Source organism: Crocodylus siamensis, chromosome 12 (assembly GCF_052110815.1).
Source record: "Crocodylus siamensis isolate JL-2025a chromosome 12, ASM5211081v1, whole genome shotgun sequence".
In the NCBI taxonomy this organism is placed as follows: Eukaryota; Metazoa; Chordata; order Crocodylia; family Crocodylidae; genus Crocodylus; species Crocodylus siamensis.
Genome location: NC_143406.1, coordinates 45,711,050 through 45,733,868, shown reverse-complemented (window position 1 = coordinate 45,733,868; position 22,819 = coordinate 45,711,050). Strand labels below are relative to the sequence as shown.

Here is a 22,819-nt window from a genome sequence, read left to right as displayed (position 1 = left end):
GAATTTTGGGGGGAGTGGAGGTTATCAGAGAAAACCAGGACCCCTGGTGCTCACATTGCAGCAGCTCAGTCTTTTAGCTCTGCAGGTCTCTGGGTCGGTCCCGGGTGCGTTGGCCAAAATACTGAGGATCTCACTTAATATTGTTAGGTGTGCATGTAACTCCTTTCTACTGGCTGGGGTAAGAAGTGCTTAACTGTGTCATGGGGCCTGCACTGCTCCTAAGTCCCAGAGGTTGTCCCTCATGGAGGAGAGGATTTGAGGTTTTCCCTTCAATTTGGAGCAGTCGAGGGAGCCTGGCTCACAAGTGTGGGTGCTCCAGAGCACCGGGCCCCGCGTGCCGTTCAACAAGAGACTGCCTGCACGCCGGTGCTCTAAGTACAGAGCGTTCATTTCCCGGCTCCAGATAAATCAGCTCCGCACAATGTTCTGTGCTCAGCATCGGCAGCCTCGGAGGATCTCTGACTGAGAGGGCCTCTTCAGGCATCGCTTTGTTTCGCACAGGCAGTACATGAAAGAGAGAGAGAACAAAAGGGGCAGGCTTATCCCAAAGACCCAGCTCTTTTTCTTCCTGTGGAAGAAGCACGTTAACTCCACGAGCCCCCCGTCAGGAACAGCCGCCGCTCCGAGCCGCGAGGCAGTGGGGGAGTATCGGCACTGGAAGGAACTTCGTCTCCAACGTGGAAGCCATTGGGCACAGAATTAGCCTAGAGAGGCCGAATTGCTTGTGTTGTTGCATCTCACGCTGAGACCAAGGGGAAGAGATCAGATCATCAGGAAAGAATGGTCTGAAAAAAACAGGGAAATTGTGTTGCGACTGCAAAGTAGATAGCCAGCCACAGCAGCTTGCAGCTGGCTGCTTCAGAGAAAATCTTGGCTCTCCCCAGGCTGTAAGACACCCATTCGGGGAGGCATCTGCAGGACTCCCAAGCCGCTCTTGATACTACAGCCACACACAGAAACGTCCAGGTCTAATCAAATTGTTCACTTTCCTCCAAAGCCAGTTTCCCAACTTAACAGTCCTGCGGCTAGGAAACCGGCTCCGAGGTCGGACCCAGAGAGTGTTACTAGACGGGGCCAAGCCAACGTGGCGTAAGGTGACCCATGGCGTCCCTCAAGGCTCAGTACTCGGGCCAGTGCTCGTGAACATTTTCATCAATGATTTGGGCACAGGTGTGGAAAGCACACTGGCAAAGTTTGTGGATGACACCAAGTTACAGGGAAGTGTGGTCACGCTGGAGGACAGCCTGAGGATACGGGCTGGCGTGGACAGGCTTGTAGAGTGAGCGAATCTAAACTTGATGATGGTTAACACTGAGACATGCACGATGCTTCATCTGGGGAGAAATAACCCACAACACACTTACAGGCCCAGTGATGCTGCATTAGCCAGCACCACAACCAAAAGAAATCTGGGGGTCAGGATTGACCATAAAATGAACATGAGCCACCAGTGCGATGCTGTAGCTGGCAAAGCGAACAATACTCTAGCATGCATCAACCGATGCATCACAAGCAAGACTAAAGATGTCATCCCCCTGCTCTGCTCGGCATTGGTGAGGCCATACCTGGAGGACTGTGTCCAACTCTGGGCACCACAGTTCAAGAGGGATGTGGAGAAGCTGGAAGGAGTCCAAAGGAGAGCCACATGAATGATTAGAGGCCTGGAGAACAGACCACACGAGGAGAGGCTGAGGGACATGGGCCGAGGGGACTTGGTGGCAGCCTTTAAGTCTATAAGGGCAGAACATCAGGGGCTGGGAGAGCATCTGTTCACCAAGGCACCCTAGGGGAAGACGAGGAATAATGGTTGTAAACTGAGAGAGGACCGCTTCAGTTTAGACATTAGGAAAAACTTTATGGTTTGTGTGTCCAGCATCTGGAATAGGCTCCCCCAGAGGCAGTGCAGTCACCTTCCCTGGGGATCTTCAAGAGGTCTGGACCAGTTTGTAAAGCAGGCAGTTCTACATTTCATGGACCCCAGCACACCTTGCTGGGGTCATCTGGCCTCAGCGGTCTTTTCTGCCTTGAGCAGGGGGCTGGACCTGATGATCTCTGAGGTCGCTCCCAGCCCGAACTTCCACGAATCTATTAGCCACTCTGGCAGGCTGGACCATGGCATTCAAAGGGTTGCTACCTCCAGCTACCCGGACGTAGGAAGGCACCTCTCCAGTGAATGAATTGGTGCAGGAACAAGTTTCCCTTCCAAATCTCTCCTGGTTGCTCCACTGAAAGTGTCTTGGAGAAAAGTGGCCTGTGGCATTATCACAGCCCTGTGTGAAGCTGAGCAGGATGAGGGAAATGCTGGGGCTGCTGACACCCAACCTGGCGTGCCCGATCGCCCTGTCCAAACTGGATGGTGTTGGGTGGGTGTAATAGGAGACCACGAGTAGGAAGGGAGCAGCCTGTCCCTCTGGGGACGCTGCGCTCTGTGTCCCACCAGGTAACGTGGTTTCTATACTTGTCCGCAGAGGGTGAGGTGCGGAGAGGTGTGAGCACCAGAATGGATCCTAGTCTGGCAGTGTTGTGGAGCTCCGCTTTTTCCCCACCGGGCTTGGTTGCCCGTTTCGGCCACTCTCTGTTGCAGCTCGCTGGTGAAATGTTTGTCTGTCCTGGCCTGACCGTGGAATGTGTTTGCTCTCTCAAATCGCTGGTGATGGAGCTATGCAGGGGATGGCTTCTAAGGCTGGGTGGAGGTGGAGGGGAGCCAGGTGTTCCCTCTTCTCTATCTGCCTTCTTCTGCATTGCCCATCCTACAAGGCCGTCACGTGTGTACTTAAGAGACTGGGCCATGCCATCCAGCACCGAAAGAAGCAACGTCCCCTTTTGAAGCACCTGCCTGGTCTGTGGAAGATGTTCACGGGTTCCCGTGTTGCAAATGGTTGGCTTGTTTGGCCTCATGAAAGCAAATCGCAGGGATGGCAGCAAGGGTGGAAGGGAAGTGGATAAGATGAGAGAGTGCAGCCATTTCCCTGTCCCAGTCTCAGGGAAGGGACCCCAAACCATCGGGAGGTGGGTACTCCCCTGACTTTTTTAAACTTCCCTTTCTAAAACCACAGGCCTGTCTGCACACAAAAGCCGTGGGATAGACAGGCTGTGCCCTTGGGCTGCTCAGAGGGAGGAGGATGTCTCCAACTGTATCAAGTTCATGGCAAAAGCCACAAGAAGCAATACAGCGCATTATGGCAGGTGGGCATTGAAGAGTGCAGGTAGGAGCAGGAACGGCTCGAGGCCACCAGGTCAGAAGTGTCCAGGGACGAGCCAACAAGCTAGGATGGTGTAGGTGGGAACGAGCAGCCAACGTACAGCAGAGAGGGGCCGAGACCAGCACCTCGACTGGACCCTTCTGACCGGCGGGGGAGAGCAGTTTGAAGAAGCGTCATTCGTATGGTGACGCTTCTCCGCCACGGTGTCCGTGTCCTGGTTCTGGTCTGTAGGGTTTGGGGAGCTGAAAACTGGAAGCCAAGAGACCTTCGTGCATCAAATCCAAATGATGACTTTGACCCGACTCAGACCCTGAAACCCCTTCGCCCATCACATATTGAACCCCAAGCCCTCACCCTGACCCAGTCTCAACCCTACCATCTCAAACTGATGTTCCTCCCTTGCCTAGGACTGAAGCCCCCTGGCCCCTCACCTCAATCCATGGCTCTAACTTAACCCTGACCTTGACCCCGAGGGCCTGGCACCTTTCAGAGCTCGACCCCAAGCTATAGCCTACATCTAAACCTTGGATCCAAGCCATTTCCAAGCAAGTGTCAGATGTGAACGCAATGAGGCAGACCAGTGACATGCCTCCTGCCCTCTAATCCTTCCGGCTCTCCTGTACTATATTCTCCAGAGAGCCCGGGCCATGCACCCCCTTCCCTTCATCGAGCTGCGGTGCCCTGATAGGCTCCGCTCCCCTCCAACAGCCTCTGTCTCTGAAATGTCCTGCCGGTAGCAGCTGAAATGTCCACGTGAACCCACTTGAATCCTGCACTGACTTGGCAGCTGGGGTGAGCTGGCTCCCTGTTCCCCATGCCCTATATTTGAGGCCTCCACTTTGTTCAGCTGTCTCTGGTTACAGGTGACATTTCCCCCCTAATCCCCGATAGGCTGCCGTTCTTTCAAAGCAAACAGGTGTCAGTGCTCAGCTGCCTTGCTGGGTACAGCTCTGGTACATGTTAATGCTCCCGCCCCTGCCAGCAGACAAACACCGAGCCATTCTTCTAATCACGGCAGCACAATAGAGAACACTGTTTCTAAACAACCTGTCCTGTATGACCAGTGTCCTAGCCGCCGATGCGGGCGATGATCAGACGGACGGGTTTCACCCAGTGCATCACTGGTAACCAGGAAGATAGAAAGGCCCTGGCAGCTAGATGAGTTTTGCACAAACCAAAGAAAGTCGTATTGCTTCTGGTATCTATTTGCTGTACAAACAGGTCATTATTGCTTTCAGCTTTAATGCCAGCATATGGCACAGGCTGGTAAGACGTGAGAGTCTTCCCCACCAACACGTGCCACCACAACCAGCTCCTGGGCCCCGCTGTGCTCACTGGAGTCCCTCCCAGGCCCCATCCTTCTCTGTGGAGCAGTGCCAGCAAGCCAAGGATGGCAAGCCACTCTGCACGTATCTAGCTCGACCGGCTGGAAAGTCTTTGCTCAAAGTGCACATGGGTCATGTTTCTTGTCCAAGCAAAGCTTTGGTAGGCAGGGGGTGACGGGGATAGTAGTGATCTACGCAGGCAGCTGTCCCTTTGCAGCTAGAAGGATGACGGGGCCAACGGGGAAAAATCCAGCATCTTACATGGAGACCCTCGCACCTTCTTGCCCATATACCATAGCTGATGATCTATCTCTTCCTGCCACCCTTTTCTGGAGGACCGATAGTGATGATCGAGGCCCATGCTTGTAAACCGCCCTCAAGAAGAGAGTCCCTCTCGGCCTCCTCTCTCTTCATTCCCACCCCCTCCCGACTCCTGCACCATGTCACCCAGCCCTGGGGTGGGAGATTTTGCCGTGTTTCCCAGCCAGGCCCAGCAGCTGATGCCACCAGCATTTAACAACATCACTGAGCAATTTTCTTCGTGGGGCTGCTGTTGTCCAGACACAGCGAACCTCGACGTGTAATTACAGACTCGGTTAATAACCGTGTGTTTACTTGCCCCGTTACGGAAATTAAAAGCACAGAGCTATTGATTGGCACACACGTGACTTGCCTGTGCTCCCGTGTGTAGATACAGCAGTTCAGGTCCTTTGATGCGTTTTTAATGTGTTTGTTAATGATAACAATCTTGCTTTGAATTTGGTTCGGTGTTTGCTCTGGGTTGTGCGTTGTCAGTGCCAAGCGGACCCCTCCTGTCCACCTCAACCCTTCGCTGCTCGCTGGGATGCGCGAAGAGGAGGGGCGGCAGCTCTCCACACTTCCGGGCAGAGGGTCTCAAAGCCTGGGCACGGCCCCGTTCCGCTGTCCAGCCTGCATTTCTAGCTAGTGAGCGGCTCAGTGAAGAAGCTGTTCCCTTACTGTGTGTTTGTAGGGCCCGACTCTCATTGACTTGTTGGTGCTACCATAATATTAATGTGAAATAGTGAGACTTGAGCGCCGCTCAGCCCAATGCCCTTTGCAAAAGGTGCCTCTGTCATTGCTGAAATGCAGCCCACAGGTACGCAGCGCAGCAGCTGGGTGGTGGAAATTGTCCTCATCCCCCTACTCCACTTCCTGCACTGTGGACAGGGCCTTGGCTCCTAAGGCCTCTCTTGGAGGCCTACACATGGCCTGGAACTCAATTTATCAGCCTTGAGAAAGACGGGAGGTTAAGTTAGACATGTTGGGATGTGAACTAAGTTTGTAGTGCTTCATGGGAACATAGGTTGCATCCAGTCCCCTATCATAGGCAATCATGTCATATAGATGCATTGAATACATCAGTACTACTGTTCACTTCAGCAGCAGCATCCTAGCAGCTCCAGTCAAGCCAGGAGGCAATGCACAGCCCATTCAGATGAGAAGCAAGAAGTGCCTGTCAGGCTGGAGCTGCCAGTTTGAAATGCTCCTGCTCAGCGAATGGCCCATTGCTACCCAGACAGCTTGGGCCACGTCGGAGGGGCATCATCTCCCGATGCAGACATCAGCGTTGTGCGCTGTCCCACCAACGACCTTCAGGCTGACCTGAGAGGAGACATCCAGCAGGGCTTGGATGCTGACCCAAAGCCTTGCCATTGCAGGTCACCTCCCAGCACCTGCCCCTGCTTGCTGAGCACTGAAGCCTCCTTTGGGTTAGAGGGGCTGCCCTTGGAGTCACTCCACTCCACCGCGCAGCCAGCACCAACTGGTCCACAATAGCGAGTGAACCCCCCCAGATCACGAGACCCAAAAATAATAAATAAACCTTGGGTCATTTTATCTATGTGCTGGCTTTTGAGGCTTTACGCTGAGCTGGGGTCATGTTTTTAAGCTTTTCTCTCCAACCGCAAGAGCTAAAAATAATTTGTAATGGAAGCCAAGAGTCTCATCTCTCAGAGCTCACGAAATGCTGGGACTTCCAGGTGTTTCCAGCACTCTTCACTTAGGCATGGAGCAGTGATGCTGAGGCGTCTTGTCTCGAAGGCTCCACACAGACCAAAGCGGAAAACCAGCGTCAGCCTCTGCTCTTACTTCCAGCGGCCCTGGAACTTGGTGCACAATAAATAAATAAATAAATCCCAAGAAGAAAAAAAGGCAATATCTTCAGAATATAAGCAGAAGGTCCAGAGACCAAGTCACAGTATAGATGCAGTTCACAACCAACTGAAAGGTTTTTACTGACATTAACAGGGATATGGACGATGCCCTGCCTTGACAATTGAACCAGATGACCTCCTGAGCTCCCTTCCAGCCCTACTTTCCTATGATCCTATGGTGTTTCCAGGAAGGTTGTTGATGTCTTACCCCTGATGGCTCTAGACAGCTGGGGATCCAGAAAGATCTTGGGTTTTAAAGCTAGTTTGTACCATGTCCCAAACACGAAGAAATCAAGACACGTGAAACCATTGTAAGGGAAATGACCACAAAAAAAAAATCTCTGCTGAGAGTATATGAGGGCTCTGTATTGCAATGCACCCGGGAAGAATGATGGGCTGCAAATTATGTGCCTGGGCTGCAAAGTTTCAAAGAGGATTTAATAAAATGAGACAAACTAATTAATAGGAGCCCTGGACCCTGCAGCTTGAGTTAATCAGATGCTTTTCCCTACTGGACTGAGCTGCCAAACTCCAGCTAAACCGTCCCTTTCCCAACCAGCTCCTCTGCTTTTCTTTTTTAACCCCTCTCCTAGAAACGTGCCAGTCATGCAGTGCTGACTTCACGCCAAGTCCTGTCTTCACCTGTGTCTGGGAGGCTCTGAAGCTGCTAGGAACTGTACGTAAGAGAGGGCAGAGTTTTGGCTTCACGTGTGGACACGAGAGGGAAGTCCTGCAAGGGCAATGGCAGCAGGATGCAGCTTCATTAGACTTCCCCTAATTATTATCACTATTATTTTTAAGAAGGAAGGAGGTATGGCTGAGGACCAAGGAATAAAATAGATAATATACCTTCCATGGGTTTCCAGGGCCCTCATGATATCTACTTTGAAGGTGTGTTACTGCTACTGTGGAAAGAATACCAAAATGATGATGATGGTGATGATGTCCTTAACCAGCTAGTGGGACCATGAAGGTGCTAGGCGCTGCAGTGCACAGACACTCAGTGCACTTCTTGGAGCAGAGATTTCTGGCTATCTTCCATATGGGCAGAGAAAATTGTACAGCCAGCTGCCCCCTCCCGCATCAGCCCAGGAAAAGGACAGATGCACAGAAAGTTGGGAATGTTTTTGGAAAGCAATTAGCCACAGTTGTGGGAAGTCCAGCCCAGAGAGAGCTCTCTGATGCCACAGGCCTGGTAAGAATAAACCCAATGCAACCTGTACCAAGAGTTTTGCAAGCCTCCTCAGCTGCAGCAGGGAGAGATGTGGTTACAGCCCTTCCAACTGAGAACAAGCAGGCTTTAATCAAGGACAGGAGGAAACAACAGCACATCTTTGTGGGTGCTGCTTTAATAATGTATGTGACAGGAGGTAATAGAAACTGTGATTGTCCTAAGTCATGCAGTCATAGGGAACTAGGACCGGAAGGTCCCTTGGGAAATCCAGTCCAGCTCCCCAGGACCAGCCTTGTCTAAACCATCCCAGATAAATGTTGGCCTAACTTTGCACTTCAAAACTGCCAGTAATGGAGAAGACTCCGCAGCTGCTCTTGGTGACCTGCTTGACTGCTTGCCCCTACATTCGGGTTTGCCGGGGCTGGGGCAGCAGCCAGCGCTCCCGGGCTCCCTTCCCAGCTGAGTTCTTGCAGCTCCCAGCGACTTCAGTCAAAGCAGTGGGTGCTCAGTCCCACAGGATTTGACCTGTACCATTTAGAGGGTCTCTTGCAGGGGACTTTCTGCTCTTCACTCCCACTTGGGTCAGACGCAGTGGAAGCAGTTGATGGCAGACATACGTCTTTCCCAGCTTTGTATTACCAGCTGAGAGATGTTGCCTTCTTGCCCATCCTGCCTGACACCTGCCGCATCACTGAGCGCGGCACACAGCCCAGAACGCACATGAAAGAGCGAGCAATTTTGCAGCGGGTGCAAATCATCAATTTGCTCATTGCTTTGGCAATGTTCCTATCCAGAGAACTTACATCTAGCCAGAGAATTTAGCTACCACCAGTCATGACGTCTTTCCACTACCACAGCAACATGAAAAGTGCAGGAAATCCAAATCTACTAGGATCATTCTTTTCTTATTATTCCCCAAGATTTCCTATTTATGGGATCAAATGCGTAGCATATGCATCTGTGAATGGTTTCTGGTACACATTGCTTCTGTATTTTTGCAGGGATTGGTATTGCTGTGAGCTATATTTTGAACTAATTTTGCATTTGCACAGTTCATCCAAGTTAGGCTCCTGGGAGCTGCATGTTCTATAACCGGGATATTTGTGAGCTTTCATGGAAAGGACTTACCTCAGTAGACTTATAAACCACCACTGAGTGACTATTTTCCATGTAATGGAAATGCTGTCTTTGATTTCAAATGCACAGAATTTTACTTGTGTGTCTCATGCTCAAAGCACTGGCATGAATGAATCAAGGCACGACCCTACTGCCCCCGGACTCAAAGGCACAATGCTATTGACTGGGTATAAGGCTGGTTGCCATTTGGGCAAACGCAGTAGCTGTGACGCCTCAACCATTAAGCACCTTGGACTAGAAATAAGGTGCCCATTTTTAACAACACTGAGAATGATTAACCACCAGAACAACTCTGTAGTGACACCGTGCTTCCATCATGCAAAGTCCTTAAATCAGGGCTGGGGGACTTAACAGTTGGCCCCTTCCTCCAGTCCCCGGTGGTGAGACTGATGTAGAAATCACTGGAGCAGGTTCTGTGGTTTATGCGATGGAAGAGGTCAGACCAGCTGCTCCGAGGGCTCCCACCTGAGCTTCAGACCTAGGACTGAATCTGTGATGGGTTATAGCCACACACAGCAGGGATGTGACACGGCCTTTTACTCCCTGCACTGGGATGGAGTTGGTTCTCATTGCCATGCCCCGCTCACCACATATACCCTGAGACTTTCTAGGAGTGTTAACCCAAAATCCGCCATCATGGGGTACAATCAGCCCAAGATGGGAAAACAGAGACCTGAAAACCATAGGGGCCCCCCAAAACCCAACACACTTGGCACTTCTCTGATGAGGGGCAGGGAGTGACTAGCAATGGGGGGCTCCACCTTGAAGAGCCCCATGCCCCCAAATGGTCCTGACAAACCTTGGTTAGAAGAAACCACCGAAGCCCGCTCAGCTATTGGACTTATTCACGGGCCACGGGCCCCAGGTAAGACAGGTGCCTTCTTTGAAGAAGGACATTGTTTTTTAACCACACTGTTTGGAATCACTTCACTCATTAAAGACATACCCCACCCCACCCCACCCCCAGTTTTGCTTGCCACTTTTCAGGGGGCAAAGTGAGTGTATGTGAATAAAGAAGGCATTTCTGCCTGATGATCGCCGAGCAGGGCACCTCCGCCAGCCTGCCTCCGACTTGCTCGAGATCAGGCCAGTTCCAGCCAGCACCTCCCAAGCCGGGCAGGGAGGTTTCTCTGCGTGGGTTTTGCTGATTCAGCAAGTGTCCCTGGTGCACGGCGTGAAGAGCACTCGGCGTCTCCTGTCGCCCGCCAGCCACTCGGAGGAAGCAAATGGGTTTTCCATTTACTGAAATGAGCTAACCTGCAATGAGGCTCTGAACAGGCTATTTTTACACCTGCCTGCTGATATTAAACTGATTGAAGGCAACAATAAACTCTGATTGAGACGTTCGATTTGCCTGTCTCCTTGGTTGCTCTCTGTTAACAGCCTCAGTGAAATGGGCTGCATTATTTCGGGGCTTGGTACTCTGGTGCTTTATAATCCACTAATAAACCTCTTGTCACTTTTATTCATAGATCAGTAAAGATGCAAAGTGTTGCCATTTGGAGAATGAGAGTCTCTCTCCCTAAAATCCCTTCTGCAGCTTCACTGGCATATGGTGCCGTGTGCTGTTTAGACAGTTGCTGTGTTCCACCCCAGAGGTGGCTGCATTTCATAGAGGCGATGATGGCTGGTGTTCAGAGGGACCAGTGGATGACGAGATGGACATGTGAGCTGGCAGCCAGGCTAGGGGCAGATGAGGGGGTCCATGTCCTCAGTGTTCCCCACTTGCTTATGAAACTCCCACCATCCCAACAGAGTCAGTCTCCCATTGTCAGCGATTCGGGTGAGATTTCTATGATTTGGGGTCGCCTCTGAAAGGAAAGGATTGCCATCTGGGATCTGACCTGGACTACAAACCACGTGGGATTTTGATTACCCCCTCTCATCTCCATCCTGCGTGGGAGAGTACTTAGACATCAGCACGGCTTGTGCCTCTGTCTCTTTGGTCCGAGAAAGGGGCATCCCCCAAGTCAAAGCGATGACCCCGAATCGAGACTTTCTCCACCAGGGTGGTCGCGGCCTCCAGCACGCTGACACGATTCCCATGATGCTCCAGTGCCACAAAGGCCTGATCCAGCCAGGTCTGTGTGCAAGCATGTTCGACCCCGCTCCTCTGCCGTGTGCCCATCTTGTGCCGACTGCAAGCTCTGGGGTGTCTGGATGGTGCTGGCACCTAAGCTACCTGCCAGAAGCAGCGTGACTTGCAACGGTGAGGCTCGCCCACATGAAACGACAGGCCTCCTCCGCAGGACGCCTGCTGCTCACCTGCCCCCTGCCCCTTTGCACGAGGATCTGACTCAGTCCGGCCTCCTGAGCCCTGCAAGTGCGACGTAGCTGTGCGCCGCCCCCGGCCTGGAGATCCCGTTCACACCTGCGGCCGTGCCGAGCCCAGGGCTCTGGCCTGCGGCCTGCCCGCTCCCCGCTGCCAGGGTCGGGCCCCGGGCTCCAGATGCAGCGCGTGGCAGCGAAGGGAGCTCTTACATGACTTTCTAGATTCACCGGCGTTAGGGGCTGGGGCGAAGGGCTGCGGGGCCAGGTGGCCCCGGCGAGGCGCGCGTCCAGGCGTTGTCTGAAGATTTCCAGAGCAGGCGCGTGCGCCACCTCCGTGGGGGAGTCCGCGCCAGCCCCGGAGCCCCGACCCCTACAGACGTTTTTGCTAAAGCGATCCGCTAGCAATCTGTGACTCTATTCCTCGTCTTCCCGGGGGCTTGGTGAACAGATGCCCCCAGGCCCTGATGAGCCTCTTACCTACCTTGGGGACCGGCTGCCCAGGGGAAGTACCAGCAGGGGCCGAAGTCCGGGGGGGGGGGGGGGGGGGGGGGGGGCCGCGCCCTTTGCTGCCCCCTGGTGGACAGACCCGGCCTCGCCGCCCCGCTCGCGGCTGCCCGCCTGCCCTGGGCTCCGGTGCTCGCACACTGGGCTCTAGTGCTCGCATACTGGGCTCCGGTGCTCGCACACTGGGCTCTAGTGCTCGCATACTGGGCTCCGGTGCTCGCACACTGGGCTCTAGTGCTCGCATACTGGGCTCCGGTGCTCGCACACTGGGCTCTAGTGCTCGCATACTGGGCTCCGGTGCTCGCACACTGGGCTCTAGTGCTCGCACACTGGGCTCTAGTGCTCGCATACTGGGCTCCGGTGCTCGCACACTGGGCTCCGGTGCTCGCACACTGGGCTCTAGTGCTCGCATACTGGGCTCCGGTGCTCGCACACTGGGCTCTAGTGCTCGCACACTGGGCTCCGGTGCTGCATACTGGGCTCTAGTGCTCGCACACTGGGCTCCGGTGCTGCATACTGGGCTCTAGTGCTCGCATACGGGACCCAGACATCGTTTTTGCTTGGGAATGAGCTCGCCGGTGCCCCGCGGCCCCCCGGCGCACCCCCTCCCCCCATTGCAGTGCTGGCAGCTCGCGTGATTTGGGGGCGCTGCGGGGCTGGGGGGGGCTGGTCCCCTCGTTTCTACGTCTGTCGATCACCTTGATTTCCCCCCGCTCATCTCCACCCTGCACGGGGCGGACCCGAGACAGCGGCACGGCCCGTGCCCCGGCTCCCGGGAGCGGGACAGGAGCGGCCGCGGCCCCGGCCCGCCCGGGAGCAAAGCCGGGGTTTCCTTTCGTCCGCCGCGTGGATCCGTCCGCGCCCGTGGGCGGCCCTGCAGATGCGCGAAGAAAACCCTGTTCCGTCCATAGACAGATGTGTCCCCCCCCCGTCCCCTCTTTCCGTGTGTGTGTGTGTGTGTGTGTGTGTGTGTGTGTGTCCATGCAGCCGGTTTGGAGCGCGTCCAGGCGCGGCGGCCCGGGCCCGCGGAGCCGGCTGCGCGCGCAGGAGCGTTTCTGTCTGAAAGAAAGAGTCCGCGTGCACGAGCCGGCCGCCCGGCGGGCCGCGGGCAGCCCAAGGCCCGGCTCTGTCTTGTCTATACACGCACACAGCGCGAGTTTCTCTGTAAAGGCGAGGCTGCGGGTCTCCGCGCAGCGTCCGCCGCTATGCGGAGGACGCGTCTGCAGAGAAGAGGCTCCGCCGCTCGGCGGGCGCGGGCCGGCTGCTCCCCCCGCCGGGAGGACGCGGCCCTGCCCCGCGGCGTGACGGCGCTGGGGGCGGCGCCGCCGGCCCCATATAAGCGGGCGCGGCGCGGCGCAGCCCAGTCCGCTCCTGCCGCCCGCGCCGCGCCCGGCCGCCCCATGCGCCTGGCCACCATGATCAAGAAGCTGTGCCCCGGCGAGCCCGAGCTGAGCATCCCGGCCAAGAACTGCTACCGCATGGTGGTGCTGGGCTCGTCCAAGGTGGGCAAGACGGCCATCGTGTCGCGCTTCCTGACGGGCCGCTTCGAGGAGCAGTACACGCCCACCATCGAGGACTTCCACCGCAAGTTCTACAGCATCCGCGGCGAGGTCTACCAGCTCGACATCCTGGACACGTCGGGCAACCACCCCTTCCCCGCCATGCGCCGCCTCTCCATCCTCACAGGTAGGGGCCGGAGCCCGCTGGCCAGGCGCGGGGGGCGGCCCGGGGAGGTCCCTGCTCGGCTGGCAAGGGACCCGGGCGGGAACCCGCAGCCCTGAGGCCACCTGTGCGCTCCCGGCTCAGCCTGCGAGGGACCCGGAGGGGAAATCACAGCCCCCGGGTCGCTTGGAAACTCCTCGCCCAGTTCGCAAGGGACCCAGAAGGGGAATCGCCGCCCTGCTGAGTCTCTGGCAAACTCCTGGCTTCGCTGCAAGGGACCCCAGCGGGAAGCCGCAGCCCTGAGGTCACCTGCGAGCTCCTCGCCGGGTTTGCCGGGGACCCGGAGGGGAAGAAGGTGCAGCCCTGAGGTCTCCGGCAAACTCTGGCGCACAAAATATCCAGAGGGGAAGTCGCAGCCGGCTCCTCACCTGCTTTGCAAGAAACCTCCAGCCCTGAGCTGGCTTGCAAGAGACCCCGGGAAAGTGGCACTTCTAAGGGGTGGCAGCTTTGTGCGCGTGCTGATGCACCAGATCGGGGTGGCGGGCAGCCCCGGGCGTGCGGAGCTGGGTGTGGGGGTGGCACAGGAGCCCGAAGCCAAGGGAGGCAGGGGAAGTGGGTGCCGGCTTTGCAGTGCTCAGGCAGCAGCCGAGCCCACGGGGGCTCCAGCCAGAGGGATCAGGGTCTAGTTTGCAATGAGAGGAGCAAAATCCTGGGAGTCAAAGTGCCAGGCAGGTGGGCACCGGGACTGGGTGACAGCGCTGCCCTCCTTCCCTGCATAGCTCTAACGCTCCATCCTCTTTTGCCCCCTGTCCCACAGGAGACGTGTTCATCCTGGTGTTCAGCCTGGACAACCGGGACTCCTTCGAGGAGGTGCAGCGCCTGAAGCAGCAGATCCTGGAGACCAAGTCGTGCCTGAAGAACAAGACCAAGGAGAACGTGGACGTGCCCCTGGTCATCTGTGGCAACAAGGGGGACCGTGACTTCTACCGGGAGGTGGAGCCCCGCGAGATCGAGCAGCTGGTGGGCGAAGACCCCAAGAAGTGCGCTTACTTCGAGATCTCGGCCAAGAAGAACAGCAGCCTGGACCAGATGTTCCAGGCCCTCTTTGCCATGGCCAAGCTGCCCAGCGAGATGAGCCCCGACCTGCACCGCAAGGTCTCGGTGCAGTACTGCGACATGCTGCACAAGAAGACTCTCAAGGGCAAAAAGCTGCTAAAAGAAGGGGCGGGGGGCAGCAACGGGGAAGCCTACGGCATCTTGGCCCCCTTCGCCCGCCGGCCCAGCGTGCACAGCGACCTCATGTACATCCGGGAGAAGGCCATCGGGGGTGCACAGGCCAAGGACAAGGATCGCTGTGTCATCAGCTAGGAGCCCTTTTCCCGGCTCCCCCCCAGATCCAAGAAATGGGGGGTGGGTGAATAGCTTTGTTTCATAATAAACTGGCTGCCCAGGGAGGCAAAGCGGCATCTGCCCCAGGGTGGGGCAGGGAACCTCTGTCTCCTTCCCCTAAGGGACGATTTTCATCTGGTCCCTCCCACATTTTTTTATTTCGGTGGGGTTAGAGGGGCTGCTGCTGGAGCCTCTTCCGCAACGGGGGAGAGGCCGAGGAGGATTATGGAGAGCAGCCTGATGTGACGGGCTGGGAAATGGAAAGAAGCCGTCTCCAGTGCGTCTTCCTGAGTTGCCCGGCGCTGAGCAATACCTTGCCTTCACTCTATGGAAGAGACCTGGGGAGAAGGGGGTGGAAAGGACTTGAAAATCCAGCCTGCGTGAACACTTCCCAGGGACTGTGCTGTGTGGCTGTGTGCATTTGTGTGTGCAGAATCCACCCCTGCGTTCCTGCGGACACCTGGCAGGTCCCCCCGCTGTCCGCTCACCCGAGCAGAGGGCAGGGTGGCGGGGGGGGTCACAAACGGACTTTTGTTTACATTTGTCTTGTCTGATTTGCAAAAAAAGAAAAAGGGAAAAAAAGAAAAAAAGCATTTGTTTTTTATATATAAAAGATATAGGCACTTTATGTATGGTATCTGTTTGTCCTGGACATGAACAAAATCTTATCCAAGTGTTTTTACAGTGAGTGACACTCAGTGTTTTATTTTTTCTACAGAATAAAAAGCTTTTTAAAATGAAATTCTGCCCTGCCTCTGTCTCTGCTTCCTCACTGGGGTTTCTTAACATCCTGGAAGCCCACTGCTTTCCCCTATGGGGGGTATGAAAAAATCCCGTGCTGACCAAGCGATCCACAGTGTGAGCGACTTTAAGATGCCCGCCCCTATCAAAACACGCATCCGCCCCAGGACAAAGATCCCCGCTGTCGAAAGCGTGCGAAGAGATCTCGCCGAGGCAGCCGAAGGATGACGGGGACAGGTGAACAGCCCGGCTCAACCAAACCGGCTAAAACTTTTTGCTCTGGCACTGAACCGTCCAGAGTGACCTCTGTCAGGCAGTCAGAAAACTGACATTAAGGATTCGAGTCCCTGTGTTGGTGGTCACAAATAACCCGCTAGTTGGGGCAAAATGCCAGCAACGGCCCATTTTCACAACTAAGTCAATGATTCCCCCGTCATCCTGGTTTCTCCCCCTTACGTACGCAGCTGAACAGTGACTAGCTTTGCAATAAATATCTCCTGTTCAGATCAGGCATGCAATTCCCCCCCACACTTTGCAGCGTGGAATAAAAAAGGGAAACTACTTCCAATCATTTCACTTGTGTCAGAGACTGTGTTTTTTTTACTGATTAGCCTTACAGGTATGACTTGAGAGTCCTGGAAGTGAATGGGGAAAGGGAGGGGAGGAAACCCATTCTTTTTTTTTTCATATTGTTGACTCTGGATTTGATGCCAGGTTTCAGAGCTGTTGCACCCAGGAGTGGCCACTGGTCTCGATGCCCTAGAAACGGGGTTGTATGTTTAGTTAGTGTCCCCTCCCTCCCCCGCCAGCAACAGGGATTAGATGCATCACTTGAAAGTAAAAGGAAATTGGCTTTTGAGATCACAACAATTATTGGGAAATTGAGGCATTGTGTGAAATAACCCTTTTTTTTCATTTGGACACCAACTAGATACCAAGTCGATGGAGTCACTTTGCATTGCAATCCCCCCAGGGCAAAATGTCTTCGGTATTATATTTGCTTTTTCCGTCCCGTCAGTCGGTGCTGGGGCATCGCTGGAATGCCTAGTGAAAAATAAAGCGAGTTTCATTCATGAGAAACAGATGAGGAATTTATTGATCTTGGGAAAGGGTTGACAGAAATATCCTGCCCGTCATCACCAGTCGTCCCTTTGCTTTGCCTGTTCTAGTGCCGTGTTTCACTGAGACAAGGGAGGTTTCTCCACCTTGTCGCCTTCCCCAAGCAGTGGCCATTTTATTATACACAGGCTGCAGAACGATTTGTAGGCTAAGGGTTATCTGAAGCAGCCCAGCACCATGTCCCTGCTCTTGCTGGTTCCCAGAGAAAGACCCTCACCTGTCTTCACCAAGCTGCTCCCCGTTTCCCTGGAGCTTTGTGTTCTTTGAAAATCAAACCCGCCACATGGGCTGGGGCCCAGCCAACGTGCTGCACACCAGCTGGGCACCGTGCAAGCACAAAACGCTGAAATGCTTTTATTCATCCATCAGAACCAATGCCCTGCACCCCATCACACCAGCAAAGGGCCTTTAGCTCCGTTTCTCATGAGAGCGGCGTGCGGTGACTGATCAGGAAACTCAGAGCCGCAGCTCAGCTCCCCATGCTCTATTTCTGCCTTCATGCAACGCAATGCTCAGCCTCCAGCTCATGCAAAGGGCCGTATTCTGCCCTCTGTAACATTCATGGACACCCTCCAGGATGGAGTCTTGTCCCTGGTGTCACCGCACTGAAGCCAAGGTGCTCAGGATTAGACCCACTCGGACCAGGCCAGGTAACAGAAGGGAACCAAGGGTATAGGACTGATCCGTGTGGTCTCTCTGCACTTGTGAAGCAGCCAGTGACCCAAACCCCTTTTGCACGTGCCCCCGGTCTCTGGCCTTCCTGGGGTTTCACTCTCAAGCCACGTCCCTCCTGCTTTATTACACCGGGTTGAAATGCGGCTGAGTTTGCCACTGAGCACAGTGAGAAGCCCAGAACTAGGGAGCGAGACCTGGTACAGCCAGGTGCTGTGCAAACTGGTCCCAGCCCTGCTGGGACACCTGCGGTGGTCCAGGCCTGGCTCTTCTCCAGCAGGCACTAGCAGCTGTGCTGACCCGAGTGACACTTTGATATCGCAGAGCAAAGCTCGGGTTGGGAGGGGCGCTCCCATGGCTGATTCCACACTTGGGACCCAAGCACTGATCCTTCAAACCATTCCTCACCAGCTGAAGGGGCTTCAAAAAAGCCCCACTCCAGAGTAGCTGTTGCACCAGACAGCTGCACTGCCCCCCGCAGCCAACTCCTAGGGATGAATTTGGCCTGGATGTAGTGCTGAATGGCAGGGCCCCCCCCTTCCCACCTAGCTCAAAGTGCCTTGCCTCTGAGCTGATTTAACCAAGCAGGGAGCAAGAATCCTGAGAGCAGCCAGACCCAGGGGCGTGCTCTGGGAACCCATCTCCATCCAAGGACACCGGGAAGCCCTAGCCTCAGAGCTGGGCTGGACTCTGCTCTTGGCCCCGCAGCGCGCTCCCTTGCAGCCTGCTCTGGGCTGACAGCAGAGGAGCAGGGAGCAGACTCCAGCCCTGCACAAAGCAACTGCCCTGTGATGCTGCTCAGCCCCCCGCCCCACCACTGCTCATGCACGTCCAGGCTCCATAGCTGGGAATTCAGCAGGAGGGTCCATCCCCCTTTGCCCCATCTCAAATTCCAGCCCCCCAGGAGCTGCACGGGATGGGTGAAATGGCTCCATAAGCTGGACCCAGTCTGCACCGGGTACCCCCGCCCTCCCGCTCAGAAAAGCACCATGAAGACGTGCCAGCCTGGACAGCTTTCCCAGCCTTTCAAAGTCGTGCCCACGTTTTGCCCTCGCCCACTCAGTAACCAGGCAAGAGCCATTCAGAGCGTAGGAATCTTTACTGGGACCCCTACGGGGACAAAACATCCTCTACAGAAGCAGCCCCTCTCTCCCAAGAGGCCTCTACTGCATACGCACGCGGGGAACGGTCGTCCCAGGTGCCGGGGGCTCGTGATGCTCCTCTCAGCATTCGACTGCTTCGGCAGAGGCAGAGCTGAGCAAAGTGGCAGCACGCGCACCCTGTGCCCAGGGGAAACTGTTCGACACAGAAAAGATAACCCCCAGCTCATTTACTCCTGCAGTGAGGGGGGCGGGGGGAGCACAAGGCTTTCTGTCTGCCTGCATTAGTGGGGAAGAAGGGAACAGGGATGGGTATCAATACACACAGTCCCAGGGCAGATCAAAGCAAACCCACGTCTGCCACCGTGCTACAGTACAGCATGTTCTCCAGGCTCCCTGTCCCCAAGCAGCCGGCACTTGGTAGCGGCAAGGCAGGAGAGCAGGGAGAAGGTCCCGGCTCAGGGGAGCTGTCGCTTCCCGTCTACTCCTTGGGGATTTCGAACATACAGAGGCTCTTGTATTTCTGCAGCAGCTCGTTCTTGGTCCGGACCTGCTCCCGCAGGTTGTGCAGTTGCTGCTGCTGCTGCTCGGGGCTCACGCCGATGCCGGGCATGGTGCTGATCATCTTCCTCATCTCCTGGAATTTGGTCTTCAGCTCATTCAGCACCTGGTGGACATCCTGGCTGTCCTTGTCCATGCTGCGGGGGAGAGGAGGAGAGAACCGAGGCTCACATCTCACCTCAGAGACCCATGGGGCTACCCCCCACACACTACAGCCTCCCACTGCAGCTCCCTGGTCGTGGGGTCCAACCCCTCCAGGCAGCCTGGGAAGAGGGGCACACCCACAGCAGGCAAACGGGCACGGTGAACGATTACGTTTTTCCTTGTCTGGGGCAATCCGGATGAAGTGAGGGACTCCTGGAGGTGCTGACCTGCTCTTGGACTGGGTCTTGTTACACACGCATGTGCACACGCGCTCTGAAAGTTAATCACAAGAGGTCTCCTCCAGGCTGACACCTATGATCCATGCCCACAGCTCACTCCTTTTGGTGCATTTTGCCCAGCTGGGATAAAACTACTGAGAGGGCCCAAGGTAGAGAAGGAACTAGACTAGCCTAGCTCTGCTAGCACCCTTTGCCCCTCACCTCTATTTAGTGGGCGCACAGCTCTTGAAACAGGGCTCCAACCTCCCCTGGGGTGGGGAAGGAGGGGGGGTGTTTGCACCAAATACAGATAACGTAGTGCAAGAGCATCACCAGGAGCTGAGAGACAATTGGCCCCACACTGCCTTCGGCTAAAAATACCCTCCTTGAACTCAACATAAAAAGAGCACTAGAAAAAACCCCAAGGTTTCACAAATGACTCCCTCCCTCTCCCTGGGGACACTGCTTGGCCCTGCTCCAAACGCGCAGCCCCTCGCCCCTCCAACTGCTCCGCTTCACACTGCAGTCGCCTTGGCGCCGACTGCTCATTAGCGTCTGCTCTGGCATTGTTCGTGCCAATAAAAGCCTCACCTGGATTGGAGCAACAGCCACACAAAGCCGTTGCTAAATAGGTGCGGCAAGGGTTTTAAGGGCCTTTGAAAGCCAGGACCCATTCACTAGTAAGCTCTAAAAATAAAGGCTACTTGGCATCATGGGGGTGGTGAGGACTCAGGGGACAATGACGCAGCCTGGAGTGAAATTTTGGCCCAGATGGTGCTGGTTTCTTTGGAGCAGCTGAGTCAGAGGGAACAAACGGGTACTCCTGCCTGAGAAGTACTATCCAAGAGCTATCCTGGCAACAGCAGGTCACCTCACTACTTACTTCCCATCAGCCGTGGCTGCTGTTGGATTGCAGAGGTGTCATGCGGCTGCTGGGTCTCAGCCCAGCTGCCAGCAGGCAAGCGGGCTCGTTGCAAAAGCCACCCCGCATGACTGGCCCCAACTGGCTCCCACCTGGGCAAGGAGGGCAAAGATGACCCTTAATATGATTCCTTCTCCCATGCCCGTCTCCGGTCCTTTGCCACGTGACGGCAAACAGCGTCCCCTGCTCTGAGAGCCAGCCTGGAGCACCCTTGTCCCACGATGTCCAGACTGAAAGCAAGTAAGGCTCTGCCCTGTGCTGCCTTCAGGCTGTAAAGTCTTTGGGGCTGGGACTCCCTACCTGTGCAACAGGTCTGAGGCCAAGCTGCCCATCAGCACAAAACCAAGAGGGCCCGACTCTTTTACACACCAGCCCCTACCTGGCCACATTAGGGCTCCTTTGTGCCGCAGGAAGGGTGGGAAGAAGCGATTACGTAAGGGAAAATCAGGCCTGTGATGTATCGCAAGGGGAGTACACTAGTCCCCGCTGACACCGGTGTAAAGCACCTGAGCGGGGCTGTGTTCGAGAGCTGGCAATGCTGCCCTCGGTACTCCCTGTTCCTGTCTGCATGCACAACTTCTGTGCCAGGGCTGCCCAGCCAGGCATGAACACGCACAGGCTGCACTGGCAAGGAGGATGCCAAGGCCAGCCACCATCCAAGAGCAACAAGGACCCTTGGGGCCAAAGTCTGCATCCATACACCACTCCAGAGTCCGAGAGAAGGGAGCCCGACCCCAGCCGTGACCCCGTCCTCGTCCGTCTGTACCAGCCTGGGCCCCAGGGACACATTCCTGAGCTGGGACTGTCTGTGCTTTCTGGAGCCTGCTCTCCGCTGGAACAATCGCAGGCAACGTAAATGCAAAGGAACGCGGCTGAGGACAACAGGTACAGCCATCGGGCCTGGTTCAGCCAGAGAACAGGCCTGACCTAAGCACCCAATTGTGAGGAAACCAGGCCTGTTTCTCGGCATGAGTCAGGTGGGGGATCTGCCAACTCGCCATGTGCTTTCCCTGAAAATCTGGACCTGATGAGATCAAGGTTTGCCCCATCAGCCATCTCTCATGGCTAATGGGGCAAAAAGACCTGACGAAATGAATGCAACAGGAAACCGTACGGGAATACACCTCACTCATGTTTCCAGGAACGGGTCCACCTCCCATCCAGCCCTGCAATTTCCTTGTTCTACGTCACCTGTGAGCTGGGACAATGGCCCCTTCACAGAGCCACGGAGAATGGCCTGGATGGCCCTCCTCAACCAACACAGGTCAGCCAGGGAGTCTCCAGATACGGCTCCACAAGCCGTGTGCCGGCCGGGCTGCGAGCTGAGGCTTGGGACACAAACCCTGGAGCCATCGGGACATGCGGACGGACCGGATCGGATTGCCTCTGCAGGCAGCCAAGTCCTCCGGGTCCCTGCACGAGGGAGGGAGAGCAAAGGAAATCCTGAGTGATCGCTAGGCAGGGATACTAAGGGGATCACCAGTGATCTCTCTGCACCCTGGAGGGTGAAGGGATCCCTTGGAACCACTTCATGTATGTACTACGTCACAGGGAAAGGCTCAGGGGGCTTACACTAGGAGACAAGGAAGCGTATGAAAACACTGGGACAAGTAACAGAGAGTAAGCTGTATTCACCCCAAGATTCAACCCCTTCCTGCTAACAGCTGCCCCGCACCAGGGCTGAGGGAGGAGATGCCTCGGCTGACCTCGGAGGCCGCGCTGGGCCGCGGGGCAGATGGCGGCCCCCTCGGGCCAAACCACCATCTTGCATCGTGCCTGCACAGCTACTGGGCCGCAGCGGGCCAGCCCGCTCCCCAGGCCGAGCCGCGGAGGCCAGGGCGTGAAGGGGGCCACCGCCGACCACAGGGCCGGGGCCGACGGGGCCCAGGGCTCACGCCCGGGCGGCTGCTGCTGCGCGGCCCCGGCCGCATCCCGCCGGAAGGGCCGGGGCGATCCCGGGCGCGGCGCGGCGCGGCGCGGCGGCCGTTACCACTTGATGACGCCGTGCACGAGCGGCAGGAAGGAGAACTCCTCGCGGCCCGGCGGCGGCGGCGGCGGCGGCGGCAGCGCGGGCTTCTGCTCGGCCGGGGGCTCGGCGGGCGGCGGCGCCGCGGCCGGGGGCTCCTCCGCGGGCCTGGCGGCCGCTCCGCTCGCCATGGCGGCCCGCCCCGCCCCGCCGCGCCGCGCCGCGCACGTCTGTGCGCCGGCCCCGCTGTTGCGCGTCAGCCGGGGGCGGGCGGCGCCCTGCAACAGAGGGGCCGCCACGCGCGACCTGCGCGCCCGCGCCGGGGTCTCTCTCAGCTCTTCAGGAGAGCGGCCGTTTCTGCGTAGCCAGGAAAGGAGAGACGAGGGCGGCTGGGGCCTGCAGGGGCCTTGGGCCCACGGTTGCGCCGTGTGGCACCGACCGGCCCCGCGTGGGCTGGCAACAGCTTCGGAGCGCGGCGCTGGGCTGCGCCCGGCCTGCGGCTCAAGGGCTGGGCTCTCGAGGCCTCTCCAGCCGTGG

At 56.4% G+C, this 22,819-nt stretch overlaps 2 protein-coding genes across 2 annotated transcripts; one reads left to right on the top strand and one right to left on the bottom strand.

Moving 5' to 3' along the window:
- The first annotated feature begins 13,138 nt into the window (after positions 1–13,138).
- Positions 13,139–15,581, top strand: RASD1 (ras related dexamethasone induced 1). The gene is made up of 2 exons (XM_090023735.1): positions 13,139–13,474; positions 14,268–15,581. The coding sequence occupies exons 1-2, from the start codon at positions 13,189–13,191 to the stop codon at positions 14,816–14,818; spliced, it is 837 nt and encodes a 278-aa protein (XP_089879861.1). The 5' UTR covers positions 13,139–13,188; the 3' UTR covers positions 14,819–15,581.
- Positions 15,582–18,451: 2,870 nt separating this feature from the next.
- MED9 (mediator complex subunit 9) lies at positions 18,452–22,527 on the bottom strand. Its single transcript, XM_090023736.1, has 2 exons — positions 22,307–22,527; positions 18,452–19,169 (listed from the first exon to the last, which is right to left on the bottom strand). The coding sequence occupies exons 1-2, from the start codon at positions 22,471–22,473 to the stop codon at positions 18,953–18,955; spliced, it is 384 nt and encodes a 127-aa protein (XP_089879862.1). The 5' UTR covers positions 22,474–22,527; the 3' UTR covers positions 18,452–18,952.
- Between the last annotated feature and the right edge of the window lie 292 nt (positions 22,528–22,819).